Source organism: Centropristis striata, chromosome 11 (assembly GCF_030273125.1).
Source record: "Centropristis striata isolate RG_2023a ecotype Rhode Island chromosome 11, C.striata_1.0, whole genome shotgun sequence".
Classification (NCBI taxonomy): Eukaryota; Metazoa; Chordata; class Actinopteri; order Perciformes; family Serranidae; genus Centropristis; species Centropristis striata.
In genome coordinates this window covers 31454205-31470991 of record NC_081527.1, presented here as the reverse complement: position 1 = coordinate 31470991, position 16787 = coordinate 31454205, and the positions used below count along the sequence as shown (strand labels likewise).

Genomic DNA, 16787 nt, shown 5'->3' with positions numbered 1-16787 from the left:
AAAGTCACGATCTGCAGTAACGCCACTTAACGTCTGTGTGCCATGTTTTTACGTGACGAATATCACTTCCAGTACATCATTGTAACAACTTCACATCAAGCATCTATTTTCACTTTTTAAAGGATATTCTCTTAACCAGGAATTTATTTTGCCCTAACCTTAGATAAGTACTTTTGTAGTGTAGTTGTAAGGAAACTGCAGCCTTTAAACTGACAGTAAACACTTTGTTTTTAGTGAGCAACCATTTCTCGACTGATAACAACCATCTCAATCTGTCAGCAGGTGTAGCAGGCTCCTACTTGCCCAAACTAATGGACTGATTACCGCTGATAATGCCCCCGTTCAACTGTGTGATAACATTCGAAATAGGTGAGGGAAATCAGTACTTGCATCCCACTGTTGGAAGTTATGACTGGAATTAATATTTTTTTTAAGCCTAAAACTTATTTTTACCAAACCTTAACCAGAGCGCTCTCAAGAGTTTAAAATAGCCATTTTCACATTGACAAATGTTGCGCTTCTGACATTTTTAAAGCATCGGTTACAATGAAGACGGGTGGCAGTGGTTCAGAATCGTTCATATTCAACATATCTGTGGCTCGCAGAAATGTCCAAAACCAACAGTTCTTACGACTGGGTTGGTAGTCGCTTGGTGGCAGAGAAAAGAAAATGTGAATGTCATCTGATCAATAATGACAACACTGAATCTCAAATTGCTCCAAATGTGTGCAAAAAGACTATAAGTTGCATTGGACAAATACATCTGCCAAACCAATATAAAATGATGTATTGCAATTATTATTACCATTGGTATCCCTATAATTTTATAGCCTACTGACTATATTATGGTTTTTGGCTTGCAGAATTTCCTACAGTATCTGTCAGCTCTGTATAACGTGCACTGTGGTTAAAAATAATGCTAATATTAACCTCTCATTCGCGAGGTGAAGTAAACTCCCTGTTCCTCCCATATTTGTACCAATCATATCAAAACTGGGACATACTGTATGACAGCCTGTCAAACATCTGGCCCTTCCTGTCACTGTCAGGATTGACATGAATACACAAAGGAGGCACAGAAACCTTTTATCTGTGTATCTGATTACACAGTGAAACGGCAAGTCAGAGTTGTATTTCTGATCCCAAGATGATGCACAAAGCTGTAAACAAGTCCTCTGGGACGGTGATCAAAACGGAACCAGATGGGTGAAAACAATTCACAAAAGAACATATTCTCCGTGAAAAATTGGGACATTGTAGCGGTTTTCGTCTCCTAACTAGATACAGAAAACAGCTGGTTTTGGTCTTTTTCTGCTTTATATCCTTATTCTCTCTGTCCCTCTTCCTACTCAGGTGCAATAAAGTCATTCGGAAATATTGACCTCTTCTCCTAGCAGATATTTGACTTTCAGAGCAGAAAAAGCACAGGTGTTACTAATATTACCAAAGGCTCTTTTCTGTTCAAGTGTCCCACGGACAGCGTGACAGTGAGCGAGCATGCACAAAAGCAGGATTGTGAAACAGGAGCAGCTAAGTAGAATTCAGCCATCGTTTGTTATATTATTTACACCTGTGCTTTTCCCAAGACCTTTGGAACAGAGAATAGTGTTTGCATTGAGCACAGATGTTAATTGAAGATAAAACCTAATTTAATTTAACTAAACTTCAAACATTTAACTGTAAATAACCTGCTGATGATGCAAATTAAACAAATTTGAGACACATGGGCCTAATTTAGTGTTCTTAAAATCATTTTTGGGATTTTTTTTTTTCTTTTTACCTTTATAGATAGTGCAGCCAAAGAGAAACAGAAAAGGGGGGGGGGGGGGGGAGATTACGTGCAACGAAGGGCTGGGGGTAAAACTCAAACAAAAAACATGCACTCTCTACCAGGTGAACTACAGCGGCGCCCCATTCATGTTTTTAAGATTTTTTGAAAAAAGGTTTGGATTAATATGAATGTGCAGCTGTGAAATAAACAAGAAATACATGCCTTTTAAAAACCTGCTCATATAAAAATAACCCATAAAATGATAAATTAAACCATCACAATTTAATTAACCTGACCTGTGACGAGGGATCGTGGGAAGATATCTCTTCATTTTTAAAGAGTCTTAAGCCAAGAAAAGGTTAAAGACAACTGTCATAACAGAAGCAGCACAGGCGTTATTAATAAAAGAAATGATGACAGCATTAAAGTAAAGTTCCAGGGACCAGCAGGCTGACTTATTGGGATACGTAATGCAGCTATGTCACTACTTGTGTTATCAGTTAAAGCTACGATTTTACTCATGACTGTACGTTCCAACACCCATCCTACCCTGCTGTTTAGTATGCCAGACAAACATTTTGTTTGTCCCAGTACATAGAATTTCGAATGCAGAAATACTAAGACCTGGTACTGCATCCGGTCACATTTGCAGTATACAAACCAGCATGCTTTTCTGGCCCACAATCCTTTGCACAGCATATTCATGGGCCAGGGGGTCAAAGGCATCATATTATTATAAAGTAGTTTGCACGCATACAATGGTGCATATTTTGTTAGGGCAGCTACACTGAAACTAAAAGGAAAAAGCATTTGGATTTGTGAGAAAAGTTTTTTTGTACCATACCTGTACACTAGATGTCCTCGGCGAGTTTCCCACCTCTGTTGATCACCTGACTTTCTTTGTCTTCAGCCACCTGCCTACACAGGTGTGTCTTGTTTTTGCTCCTTATTTCCTCTCTGTGGATATGAATGTCGGGTCATTTACTTCTGCATTCATTAGATTTATGTTGCAACGTTAGAACAATGTGTTACTTCTGTTTTTTAAGATTGGTTTGATTCGCCAAGGTTTGTGTGAGATAAAATGACAACTTCTGACGTCTGACATTACATTCTTGCAAAACGACACAGGTGTTTCCAATGATTGTGGCTGATTAGACCTCTGCTCAGGTTGAAGGAAGACACAGCTATGAGTTGGATTTAGTGAGATAATCAAACTCAATATTATCAGTGTTGATAATACTGGCCCATATTAACCTTGAGTGTGTAGAGGCTTGTAATAAATGCTCATTAACCTTTATTGTTATGAAGCTTCTTTTCCATCTTTAGTTGATGAACCTGAGACCGAACATTCAGTTCATCTGCTGTTGTCAAACCAAAATCACACAGCACAGAAAAGTAATCGGTCCAAATGCATTATTCTTTATTCTGACTTTGATGTTTTCTTGTGGCTCATGGTCAAACATCAGTTCTTGCTTTGTAAATGTGGAGTTTATTATCAGTATCTCCACTGTCATCACTCATTTATATTCAGAACAGAAGCGCCATCTCCTGCCTGTCTGTGATAATACACTAGTGGGCTGTTGCTTTATGTTTTCTTTCCAAACGTACATGTGATGATTAAATACAACATACTTAATAAATATACTGATGTGTATGAGAAGATCAAATGATTGAGAAGATGAATGAGACAATCATAAATCAGATTTTATATTATATTGTTAATCTTGTAATTGAAATAAAGACTTTCAGTGAAGTTAGAGGTTGTTTGTTAAACCCCTCACAACCTTATTTTTTACAGATTATGCTGACAACAAAAGGGGAAAAATCATAATCACAGCTCCAAATGTGACTCAAATTAAGCTTGATTGTTAATTAGTTTCACTGTCGCTATTTTTATGCATGAATTTTGACAATCACTTAAACGTTTGATTCAGCATACATTTATTTTAAAAGGTTGAATTATGAATATATTATATATTCTATGTAGCACAAAGTCTAAATATATAGGCTATTTATATTATTTAAAAAGTGGTTAAACAAGTTAAACTTGTAATAGATAAATTATGATCGTATATATGTTGTGTTGCTTAGCCTTTAAAATAAAATAAAGAAATAGGTAATATACAAAAGGTATAAAAAGGTAATATAGAATAATATTCGTTAACATTGGCTGTTATTTGTAGCGTATAATTGATTTTTCCTTTTGCCAAGAGAACTAAACCCATACAAAAAAAATATTTTTGATGAGATTTACAATTATCACTTATATCACCGTTCGTTTGTCTTAACAAGGCTAAATTAAAAGTAATTTAAATATAAATCAAGGCGAAAATCCTTGTCGGCTGGGGGCAGGACGAACTGATTTTCAAGACAACAAGTGAGTACGTTTTACTTACCAGGCCACACCGGGATCGGTAGTGTAGTTTTATGTAATGGCTCAGGTATTGACCCCGCTCCCCCGGACCGCCCTGTGATACAGAACCAGCAGCCCCTCCCAGTACTGCGCCACCGCCGGTGACGTCAGCAGGGTGTTGAGGAGAAAGCTAGCTCGAACCGCTTGAGCTCAGAAAGGACGACCTAAAGTAACAAATTTGACCGATTTTACCGAAAGCAAGACATTTTACTCGTAAAGGTCGTGGTGAGTATTTTGTTCCCAGACATTTTTTTTCATTTTTCCTTCCTTTTTCTTTTCTTTTTTTGGATATTTTTTCCAACGATGCTTTTTCTATTTTGCGAGTGGACAGAACATAATGTGCTGGCTAGCGAGGTAGCTAGCTTGAGCTAACTCGGGAGAAGCAGAAACACGAACACTGGTTGTGGTTTTTAGAAACACGACGCTTTGGATTGCATCTTAGCTACGGTCTCATCTATTTTTTGCAAGTTTGTGTAGCTGTGTTTTTGTAGCGTGTATTGTGAAGACTTTTCCTTGCCGGGACTGATGCGTTTTTGTCACGCTTCTCAGTTAGCGCTAGCTAACAGCGTCAGAGCCTCGTTTGGGTTTAGAGCCTCATCAAAGCTTCCTCACACATTGTCGGCTACAGATTGTCAGAATTTTGCAGGTTTTGTTTTTTGCAAGCAGATGAACTGGTCTGATGGGTATTTTTTTTAATGATTGGTGGTTGGCTAACGTTAGCCATGCTAGCCGGCTTTGAGCCCCGGAGGCCTGTGTTTCACACTGCAGCCTGCTGGTGGCGCTGTCGGGCTCCAGGCGGGCTGGTGTCGATGGTTTAGGTAATTTTTTGCTTTGCTTTTTTGCCCCAAATTTTGCTATTCTGGCTCAGTTTGTTTTTTTTGTGGAATAGATTTTTCGCCCCTGCCTTGATGGAAGAGTGATTTTTCTGATTTTGGATGTTTTGGACTGCCAGTTTTTGCTACATAACGTTACAAACGCACATTAATTAAACGTTTATTAATCTGAATACGTATTATGGCTGTTTGTGTATTAAAAACACACCCTCACATTTGCTTCTAGGCCGCAGGTTTATCCACAAGCCCCATGAAGCCAATTAATTAGTGTTTAGCCTAGAGTAAGTGGTAAATACTAAAACATTTAAAACACATGGTGGTCCTATAGGGCCATACATTAAATTGTTGTGCATCCCAACCTGTTATTTAAACTGGTATTCCATCATTTTTTAACGACTACCTCAAAGGGATTAACCCATGTTCTCACTATAAATTGGCAAAACTCCATTAAAGGGGTCCAGGCGGGTGTTGTGGATGGTTTAGGTAATTTTGCTTTGCGGCCATTTTTGCTCCAGATTTTGCTATTCTGGCTTTTTTTTTTGTGGAGTAGATTTTGTACCCCTCCTTTGATGTGATGGAAGAGTGATTTTTTTTTCTGATTTTGGAGGTTTTCGACTGTCAGTTTTTGCTACGCAACGTTACAAATACACATTAATTAAACGTTTATTGATCTGAATAAGTATTATGGCTGTTTTTGTATTAAAATCAACACACACCCTCACATTCACTCCTAGGCCTCAGGTTAATCCACAAGCCACACGAATCCAATGAATTAAATAGTGTTTAGCCTATAGTAAGTGGTAAATACTAAAACATTAAACACATGGAGGCCCTATAAAGCCATACATTAGATTGTTCTGCATCCCAGCATTTATCACATTACAGAAATCTCTATTTTCCATGTCCCTGTTTCTTAAAATTAAATGCTAAATTACTAATATTGTTCCAGGGTAAGTTATAATAATGAAACAAATTTTAACAATATTGTCCTATCTTAGATTTACTTAACATTTATTCATATCGTAGCAGTCATTAATTCCCAGCCCATTTTTATTTAAACTGATATTCCTTCATTATTAAGGATTATTACCTAAAAGGGATTTACCCATGTTCTGACTATAAATTGGAAAAACTCCATTAAAGGGGTCCAGTCGGGGGTGATGTGGATGGTTTAGGTAATTTTGCTTTGTGGCCTTTTTTGCTCCAGATAATGCTATTGGTGGCTCAGTTTTTTTTTTGTGGAGTAGATTTTTTTTTTTTCTCCCCTCCCTTGATGCAAGAGTGATTTTTCTGATTTTGGACTGCCAGTTTTTGCTACATATCTTTACAAATGCACATTTTGTTAATTAAATGTTTGTTGATCTGATTAAGTATGACTGTATGTGTTTAAAAGTCAACACATACTCTCACTCATAGGCCCAATGTAGTATTTTATTTACAGAAACCAATGATTAAATTATCCTATATTAGGTCAAAAATACTAATGCATTCAAAACACATGGTGGTGCTGTAAGGCCATACATGAACATTTCTGTATCCCATGATTTATCCAATTACAAAATCTCAGTTTTCCCTGAAATTCTGTCCAAATATCTTCCATGTCATATATACATATTTTCCATGTCACATCCAATGTCACATTACAAATACACATTTTATTAATTAAACGTTTATTGATCTGATTAAATATTGTGGCTGTTTGTGTATTAAAATCAATACTCTCACATTTACTCCTGGGCCTCAGGTACATTTATAAGTCCCATGTAGTATTTTCTTTAGAGAAGCCAATTAATTTAAATATTGTTTAGCTTGTTACATGGGAAACACTAATGTAGTCAAAACATGGCTGCGTTATATGAACATTAATACAATCATTGTGTATCCCAGCATTTATCACATTACAGAAATCCCTAATTTACCTGAAAGTCTGTCCACATCTACTTTCCATTTCCCTCTTTCTTAAATTTGAATGCTACATCAGTAGCATTTTATTGGGTTTATATTAATAATGGTACTCATGTTAACCTCTTTTGCCATATCCGACATGTAGTTTTGATTCAATAATATATTAGAAGCCAGTAACTCATAACCTTTTTAACTTATACGACTTTATGTTTAAGGAGTGTTGCATAAATGGGACAACCCGTATTTGGCCTACAAATTGGCAATAATCCATTAAATTCTCTGCCAACATTACTATCACAGCACTTCACCTTCATTGCTTTTATAGTACAAACACCTTCTACAGCTATGTATCATAAGGGCAAATGGAAATATAAACATGTGGACCAGCTAGGACTCACACAGTACACTTTTTTTGTCTGGATATTGATATGACTGCAATGGTTTTGTTAGATTAAGCTCTGTTTTGTGTTCTGTATTTTCTAAGCTTATGTTTACTAGCATATTGCATTCAAGACATGCATTAGATTCACCTTGTCGTCCCAAAGTGGCCAGTTTTAAGGGTGTTTTTTTTTTTTTTGGCCTCGTCACTTAACTCCTGTGCACACTCCCACCAGGTAAGACTTGGTAAAAAAATAACCCTGCTCAGCTTGACTGAGGTGTGTTTTCTGTCACCTCAGTATAAATCGCGAGGGGCGAAGGTCAAGACACCAGCCCAAACTGATCCCAGCCCACAGTGTCAAACATCAGACAGACGACAGCCCTGCACACAGACGCTATGGAGTGAGTGATGATTAGACCTCCTGTTAGCCAGGGGGGGTTACTGTTGATGCCACTGCTGTTTTCATGTTTGCTGTATCCGGGCTCTCTTCCCATCTCCAAATTCACACAAAGCTCGGCTCCACTGAGTACTCACATCCTCCTCAGTTAGAATAATAGCAGCTAGCCCTATTTATTGGGTAATGGTTTTATTGGTGCTGTAAAGACTGGGATAACACATCTTTTCTATGGGAAATCCTGTATAATACTGAAAAACGACCACATCAGAAATCACACACCCCTAATTTTATGCTGTATAAAAGCACTAACAAACTTTCCCAAAATGTCAAAATATTGAGTTTAAAAAACAGTATCGCCTACCTTTGCTAAACTTTGAATTCCTCAACTGCTGCTGGAGAACTACCAGTCTGCATCCCAACTCTAACACATCTAATTCAAATGATAAGCTCGTTAGCAAGCAGTGGGAGATTGTCATCATTCGAATCAGGTGTGTTAGAGGAGGGGGATGCCTGAAAACATACAGTGCAGTAGCTCTCTAGAGGCCTGCCTTACAGATTTGCAAAATGAGACTTGACAGACATAAGAAATATCATTTTGACAAGCCCTGATGTCCTTCTGTAATGTGTCAAATCCAGGCCTTATTTCTGTCAATCAGGTGGAGGCGAGGATGGCTACCTTGAATTGAACTAAGCGGCTTACTCTCCTCACAAAAACTTGTTCTGAAATGTGTTCTTTCTTAACACTTGGGCTTTAAAAATGTCAGTCTTAGATTCCTTGGAAAGGAAACAGCCTCGAAAGGATGTCAGACATTTTGTCAGTTAAAAAAACAACTCAGAAAATCATCTATATTCTCCGACAAGTAAACATTAAATATAAAATGTCAGTGTTGGCAGAAAATGCCAAACTCAAAATTTTAAAACAGTGAGGCTACATCCACTTCATTTATACAGTCCTATTTGGTTAAGCCCTTGCTTAATCATCACTTCAAAACACATGACCAGCTGTGGTTATGATGCCATATATAGTCTTTGAAATTAAATGTAAAATATATTAAAGCTCACTTAAAAGTCCTTAAATACAATATCATACACAGTGGCATATGTTATTTAGATGAATTTAAATAAGGCTAATGATTAACCGCTTGATACTAATTGTACATGATCTTAAAATACTATAGTGTGAAAAAATACTCCATTGTAATCACATAATGATAATCACAGCATCACACTTAATAAAAGCCTACTTGAAATACGATGCTGCTAAAAACTGTCTGAGCCGCTTTTCTTATTAAATGCACTAATGCATCTTTTTTTGTTTTTGCTATGGACTAAAATGTATAATTCAGTGAGCAAGTGTCATTTTAGTGCCATACAGTACCACAAAGTGTCTGGTCAGTATGCATTTTTATATTTGGCTTGAAAAGGTGATAATTATGCTTCAATTGGTTGGTAATTACCAGGATATGGTGCCAAATTAACACATTAAATTTATATCATTCTGGATTATTTTTAGACTGTTCGTCATTAAATAAGAAGGGAATTATATTGTGCTACTACATGTTATGCAAGGAGGCCTCATCAACTCGATAGTTCCTACGGTTTTCTCCTTTTGTCATCCATTTTTGATTTGATGTTTTAATTTCCCAGGAAAGCCGGCTGATGGACCACAGCAGCAGGAGTAGTTCAGAGGGGGTGACTGTCACTCATTCTGCCACTAAATTCTGGGATTTCTGTTGTGTGTGTCTTCCCGCTTAGTCGTTCACCCACCACCGCCAGCCTGATGGCCAGCAGCAACGTCACCAACAAGACCGACCCTCGCTCCCTCAACTCCCGGGTCTTCATTGGAAACCTCAACACCCTGATGGTCACCAAGGGGGACGTCGAGGCCATCTTCTCCAAATACGGCAAGATCGTGGGCTGCTCCGTGCACAAGGGCTACGCCTTCGTTCAGTTCGCCAATGAGAGGAACGCCCGAGCCGCTGTCGATGGAGAGGATGGCAGGATGATTGTCGGACAAGTACTTGGTGAGAATTCAGTCCCTTTACTTTTAATAAAAGACTTATCAGAAAAAAGCACTTTAAATTAAAGTCCTTTGTCACCGATTGCACGTTAAACGTGTTTAGAGAATAAAGAGTACTTTTTGTTTATTGATTTATTTTGGAGTATTATTTAAGGTCTTATGGAGGTAAAATGATCAACAACAAAAATGGCAAAGAGTAGAGAAAAGTCTAAAGATATTTACATAACATACTTGACCCCTTTAAGAGTCACAAGGTAACACAAAACTCTTATCTTGGAACGGTACATATATTCATACTGAACCGACACGGTACGGACACCACAGTTCGGTGCATGAATTTACACAGAATACATGGTATAAAAATCAATAAAACTTGCGTGCGATATTAATTAATGTAATGCGGAACCATTTTCAGACCCGTGTAGGCAGCCGATGTAGGCTACAGTATGGCAAGTGGTGGAGATCCACAAGAGTGTGTCCCTGCACCCCGTCTTGCAGTGGGACTTTGTGAAAACCACACACTGTTAATGCAGTATACAACAATACAAAACTAATTAATTCACTTTGAATTTCCTAAATTAGTACTTTGTGCGCACTCATTTCCCAACACAGAGGGAACCCCAGTAGATTTGCCGTTCTCGTGTAATATTCAGAGCTTTCCATACGTGCCGGCTGTCGGCCATGCAGCCGGCTATTATATTAGGCTACATTATTTTAAATTCTGATAAATTGTTTTTTATTAACACGTTGTGATTCACTTCAGCATGTACATTAAATACCCCACTTCACTTCAAACAATGCCAGCATGGTGATAGAGAAACGTGCCTATCTGTCTGTATCAGAAAGAAATAACTCTCAAAATAAAAGAGCTTTCAAAATAAGAGTCTGCCACATATGTACAAGAAAGCTGTCATGTGATGCCGTAAATTGAACATACAAGCCTTATTCTCCTTAACAATAATTTCCTCGTGTTTACAATCATGTAGGCACACTCTTTTAAGACTAATGATTAAAATCAGTGTATATGATGGAATAGCGGCATTAGACGAGACCACCAAATTTGGGCTTTTACGGCAAAAAATTTGATACACAGTATAAAAAAATTGCATTATGCATTTTTATTCTTTTTCCTCCATTGTACCAAACTCGTATTGAACCGTGATGTCTGAACCGAGGTATGAACTGAACCGTGACTTCTGTGTACCGCTAAAATGTCTGCAGAAGTTCTGGTGCACTTTGAACTCAAATGGGTCCTTTATTTTGAAGCCCTGCAAGATTAAAGATCCGGACAGGTTTTCTAGCACCAAAAAAAATAATTTGATTCATGTGTGTGACATGATCTTTCCACAAATGAGCGCAATTACCTAGTAAATTGCAATTAACAAATTATACTTTGCCGTTCACATCTTGAGCTCAGATTTAAAATTGGCCCAGATTACCTTTCCTCCTCCAGGGAAACATTTGAAACTACTAAAACTGAGACTTTTAGTTTTGACTTCTGCACAGTGAAGCTCAAGAGAAATGAGTGTACAAATATTTTAAGTGCAAGTAATTACCAGCAATAAGTAAGTAGTTCCTGGATCTGCTGAGAACGAGTTGTTCCAGTGCTGTTTAAAAACGAAAGCAATGCATTGTTTTCCTTTTAATCATTCCAACATGTTGGCTTTGGTGTCAGTTTCTTTCAATAATTTTCAAAATCTAATCAAAAGGTAAATAATATTTGGATTGGCAGTCAGAGGGACTGGATAGGACTGGGAAGTCCTCTTCATCATTTTCTTATCAATCTGTGGTCTTTTTTTCCCCCCTCCATCAGACATCAACCTGGCTGGAGAACCCAAACCACACAGGTCAAAAACCTCCAAACGCTCAGCTGGAGACATGTACAGGTCAGTCACATAGGCCTGCCACGATACCAAATTTTTTAGGACGAACTATCAAAATAACGTTGATGTCGTTTTAGGACCATTTTATGCCACTGTTAAAATGATACTGGAGCATAATAATCCAAGTGCATCATTTTCCACAGCAATTAAATTTTGGATTTACAGTTGATTTGAAACGTGGAAAAGAAACATTAAAATATCCTAGAAACAAAATATCCTAATATCCTACAACAAAAAATGCACTGAGATAAATTTTACGTTTTTAAATAATTTAATAATATAAACAGCTGCTCTGGAAATATTGCAGCGTTATTTTAAACGCAACACAAAAAAAGTACAAAAAGTCTGCGTTACAACCACAACGCATCCACTATAAGAGTGGCATGGCTCCTTTAACAGGCGTGTGTGAAAAAGAGTGAGCGGGTGATTCAGATGACAGTATGGTGATGGTTTATGTAAACGACAATATATTGAGTCCAGAAAAAAACTGTGTCCATTTGAGTCGAACGATAGGTAATCAGTCATTATCGTGACAGGCCTACAGTCACACTGACACTCACAGCTGCCACACTGCACATTACTTCATAATTAAATAAAGAAGATATTGTTAGTCTAGATATATCCTCATACCGACTCTTTTGTTTTCCTTTCTGAACAGCAGTTCCTCATTTGAACTCGACTATGACTTCCAGAGAGATTATTACGACCGGTGAGTGAAATGCTTCCCTTTGTCTCCTTTTATAAACAGAAACTGCTTTTGTCTACACAATGCTGTTTTGTTAATGTTGAAACTAACCTTTATTTTTGACTGTAAGAGTAGCTGAATAAAACTGTAAATTCCCACTACAGAGTGCCTAAGTCTACACCAGAATCTTCATTTTATGTCTTTTGTTTGATGCCAGAATGTATTCGTACCCGTCCCGTGTTCCCGCTCCTCCTCCCCCCTTGTCGCGGGCCGTGATCCCGTCCAAGCGCCCGCGGGTCAGCCTGAGCGGAGGAAGCAGCCGGCGAACCAAGAGCAGCTTCTCTTCCTCCAAGAGCAGCCAGAGGACTTCTTCATCCAGAACGAGTAAGATTATCTGGAGCTTTATCGATCCTTTTTTGGGATATTATCAATTAAAATTCCCTTGGGTCTTATAAATATCATTCAGAAAAAATAAGCAGTTGATGGATTTAGAGCAGAAATGATTTTTTAAATTAACCAGCAACAATTCTGATAATTCAGTAATTATTTTGTCAGCAAGCAAAATGGCCAAATCTGGTTGTTTCTGCGCCTCAATGGGCCGAAACTGGGAAGTTATGATTAGCATTTTTCTCGTTCAAGTGACTCTTAACATAATAGTCACGCATACAGAAGTACATTTGGCCTGGCTCTAGTGGTTTATGTTCAGTGGAAAGGATTATTTTTACTTTTTATAAGCACTTTGTCTCCTCAAGTTGCTCATCCAGATGTCTTTCTAACACTCCGTCTTGTTTTCTCCGCAGTGAAAGTGGACGAGCTGCAGACCATCAAGCGGGAGTTGACCCAGATCAAAAGCAAAGTGGACGACCTGCTGGACAGCCTGGAGCGCATGGAGAAGGACCACAGCAAGAAGTCAGGTAACTGGAGAAATGCAGGATGTTTTATTGGAGAACAAATGGTCACAAACGAATGCACTCACATTTGACCAGATTGGTTTCACACGATTTCTCTGACTCTTAATCTCTGCATTTCCGGCAGAAGCTAAGGGGATAAAAACGGAGCCAGGAGAGGTGACTTCCCCCCCGCACCCAGGCAACAAGAAGGACGACGGGCTGAAGAGAGACCGGGAGAGCCAGGAGATTAATGACACGGATGAGGAGGACGAGGAGGAGGAGGGAGATCTGCTGGAGGAGGAAGAGGTGCCAATGCCTTTTTGTTTTTATTTTGTTTTTGTACTTTCGCATCAAAGCTAATGAGCTGCTTTCTTTTCATTCACTATTTTAATGTTTTTTTTAACCCATTAAGGCCTAAAGCGCCTGGAAAAAAATGCCTGGAAAACCTATGGGCGATTTTCAAATGACCCCCTAAAACCTGAAGTTTTTCTGGAAATTCAACACCTACTAAATAATAGATTTTTCAGCCTCTGTAGCAGATAAAAATGAAATTCAAAAAGCATTTGAGAGCTTATACGCGTGGCTTTCATACAAAGTTGAGTTTATTTGTTCAAACCTTAAATACATTTTTTTTTTTAAATCAACAAACTCAGCAAATGTTACATTTGTCTGAATAAAAAATCCTATGCATAATACTAATACATGCCCATTAGCAAGATGCAAACATGATATGACCACTGGAAGAACAAGACATAGTTCTCATTAGCCTACTCTAATAAAAAAAATTAATTATCATAATAATAATAATAATAAATAATAATAATACATTTTATATATTGCACTTTTCAGGGTACTCAACGACGCATAAAGTATTATAAGACATAAACAGTCATGATTTCTTATATCATCATCACAATCAATTAGCCTATTATTATTATTATTATTAATATATTATTAATAATATTATTATCTCCAGATGGCCACAAATCTGTCTGTTCTTTGGTGAAAATATGTCGTCTAAAAACATATTCCTCATCCATAAATGCCGGTCGATTGGTTCCGAGGGTTCAAAGTCCGGATCAGCAATTAAATGATTGGCGCTGTTTTCATCAGATCTCTTCCGTCACTTACTTCTGAGCTCCTCCGCTACAGTCGTCTTCCTCCATGATTTATAAGTTCTGGAAAAGTCCGATGTTGCATTGCGACACTCCCGCATGTATTCTGATCATGTTCATTTGCATTTCATTGGCCAGGGGACCGAAAATAGCTGGGGAAAAAATACAAATACTGCAAAATGACATATCCGCTGTCCCGGCCTTAATGGTAGAGTGACGCAACATCGCTCCCGGCTTTAATGGTAGAAATGTGGTAATGCTTTCCCGGCGTCAATGGGTTAAAACAACTTCCTTATCTTTTTAAAATACCTGTCTGACCTGTAATTGGGAGAGTGGAGTCTGTCTTTCCCTCTCCACACCCTGAACGCCCACTCTTGTGCCAAGTCTGCGTTTTTCCAAACCTCTCCTGCAGTAAAACTTGTCCTGCATGTTTCAGACCTCTCGCTGTTGTAACACAGCTGATTCAAATGATCAACTCGTTAATAAGCAGCTTCAGGATTTCACAATGAGTTGATTATTTGAGCTGTATGGCATCAGAGAAAGACCTAAAACATGCAGGAAAAGTGGTTCTCCATGTCTCTAAATTGCATCCAAGTTTTTATGGACATGAGTCATCTTTCCCTCTGAAGCAGCACATGAAGAGATGTCCTTTTCTAATGGCAGTGAATCTCAGCTGTCAGTCACAGTGATCAGTGCCAGAGCAGCAGTGTTGTAGTGCTGCCGTATTTATTCTGTGTCGCACGTAGAGCCACATTCCTACTCCCTCAACTTGTTTTATATTATTTGTTAATTGATCTAGTTTTTGGGCCTGTATTTGATATTCTGATGGGTAAATTATGATGAAATAACTCAGAATATGATTGGTTTTTTTGAACACTGGAAATGATCGGCCTCGTGTGACATAATAAAAATACATAAAAGAACAGAACAACAAAAAATCATTCTAATAAATAAAAGTTTACGTTTTCTTTTGTTGACCTAAACTGGTTCGTGACAAACTTGAGTTTAATCTGTCTGTCTTCACTCCGGCAAGAAAACTCCAGAGGATGGTGTGATGTATCAGATCAGTCCGATCAGCTGCAGCATCAAATCAATAACTAATATCCAATAAAGGGCAATGTCGGCCATTTAAAAAGACTTCTGTGAACACTGCTGTCATGTATCCTCACTCCTCAGAGCACAAATAAAGGCTCTGAGACCGTTGTAAAGATGCACCAGAAAAACTTTGAAAGAAAAAGCGAGATGTCAAATTAGCGAGATGTGATGCTCCAGGAAAGTTTTGGGAAAGGCGGGTACAATCTCCAAGGAGGAAAACATAGCCCATAAAGTGCTCGACAGTTAATCACATCTCATTAATAAACCATCTGTTGCTCTGCAGGTGAAGAGTCAAGAGCGGGAGGACATGGAGGATGACGAGGAGGAGGAAGGCGAGCATGTGGAAGGTGACGACGATGCGGACAGTGTCAACGGCGAAGAGGACTCGTAGGCACGGGGCGCTCCGACGCATGCGGCGTACACACAGCTTCCAGTAGGAACTCGGACTTTTAACACTCATGTTGTAGATACAAAAAGCAAACAGTGCACGCACACACACACACACACCAACACACACACACAAGCATGGTGCACACACTCTGTTGTCCCAAAAGCTGATTTGGTTTTGTTTTGTTTGTTACTTTGGCCAGTTGTCCAGTGTTGCTGTAACGGGAATAACTAGCTGTAGGTTTCGGTTTGTGTTTTTACTGCGTCGTCTTCAGGAGAAGACGGAAACATGGACTGTTAATGTTCTCAGAGACGACAGCTCGACGGACATGTCTTAACATGAGGACGAAATTCAGCTACGGAAAGACCGTTTTTAGGTTGTGTGTTTTGTTTTTCTTCATCAGTGGGTTCGTTTGACCTTGTGTGTCTGTATGTCAATGTCAGTTTTTTATACTATTCAGTTTCGGTTTAACTGTAAAGGAATAAATTGCAATAAAATATTAAAATGGAAAGCGCTTTTCTGTATTTTTTTTTTTCTGCAGCGATAATTTTTGTGAAAGTCAGTTCATATGAAACAGACTAAAGTCATGCACCACAGAAACAACTCAGTTTTAATTTTAAAGAAACACATCCTTCTGCAATATCACGAAAGTTTCAAGGTGGACAACAACAAGCTTGAGCTGTTGGACCACCCTACAGCTTGTAACAAGACCCCCAGGCTAGCTGGATTTATTTGGAGAGAACAAAAAGTGGTAGTCCATCTGATACCGAATCATTTAATTGACAAAGTTTGCAAACTATTTTAATGAAGTGATATTTCAAAAAAAAAAAATTCCTATTTCGACATGTAAATTGGGATGATTTTCTGCTTTTTGCCTGACAGATGTTGGATTTTGATACTGATTTTAGAGGGGAATAGTCTTCCATACTGGATATGATGCCCGATATAGTAATTGTTTGAGCTGGAATGAACAAACCTTTCTTTGTGGATTATGCACCGATTTTTCGCTACTC

General features: G+C 38.3%; 2 protein-coding genes across 9 annotated transcripts in view; one reads left to right on the top strand and one right to left on the bottom strand.

Moving 5' to 3' along the window:
- Positions 1-2712, bottom strand: part of LOC131980791 (zinc finger protein GLIS1) — a 51842-nt gene extending 49130 nt beyond the window's left edge. For 2 of the 3 annotated variants that reach the window (XM_059345090.1, XM_059345094.1), the window contains exon 1: positions 2616-2712. The gene's annotated coding sequence lies outside the window, so the exon portion shown is untranslated. The remainder of the gene's footprint in view (positions 1-2615) is intronic. The other variant, XM_059345093.1, reaches the window with a different exon arrangement.
- A 1555-nt stretch (positions 2713-4267) lies between these two features.
- Positions 4268-16285, top strand: LOC131980259 (heterogeneous nuclear ribonucleoprotein C). Of its 6 annotated transcripts, none has more exons than XM_059344479.1 (9): positions 4268-4409; positions 7600-7702; positions 9454-9722; positions 11532-11565; positions 12263-12310; positions 12504-12670; positions 13087-13200; positions 13322-13482; positions 15670-16285. In XM_059344479.1, exons 2-9 carry the CDS (start codon positions 7698-7700, stop codon positions 15775-15777), a joined length of 906 nt encoding a protein of 301 aa, XP_059200462.1. In that variant the 5' UTR covers positions 4268-4409; positions 7600-7697; the 3' UTR covers positions 15778-16285. The 6 variants fall into 6 exon arrangements, with proteins under 6 accessions (XP_059200462.1, XP_059200461.1, XP_059200459.1 ...); XM_059344478.1 differs by having other exon boundaries at positions 12260-12310; XM_059344476.1 differs by having other exon boundaries at positions 11532-11604.
- The last annotated feature ends 502 nt before the right edge of the window (positions 16286-16787 follow it).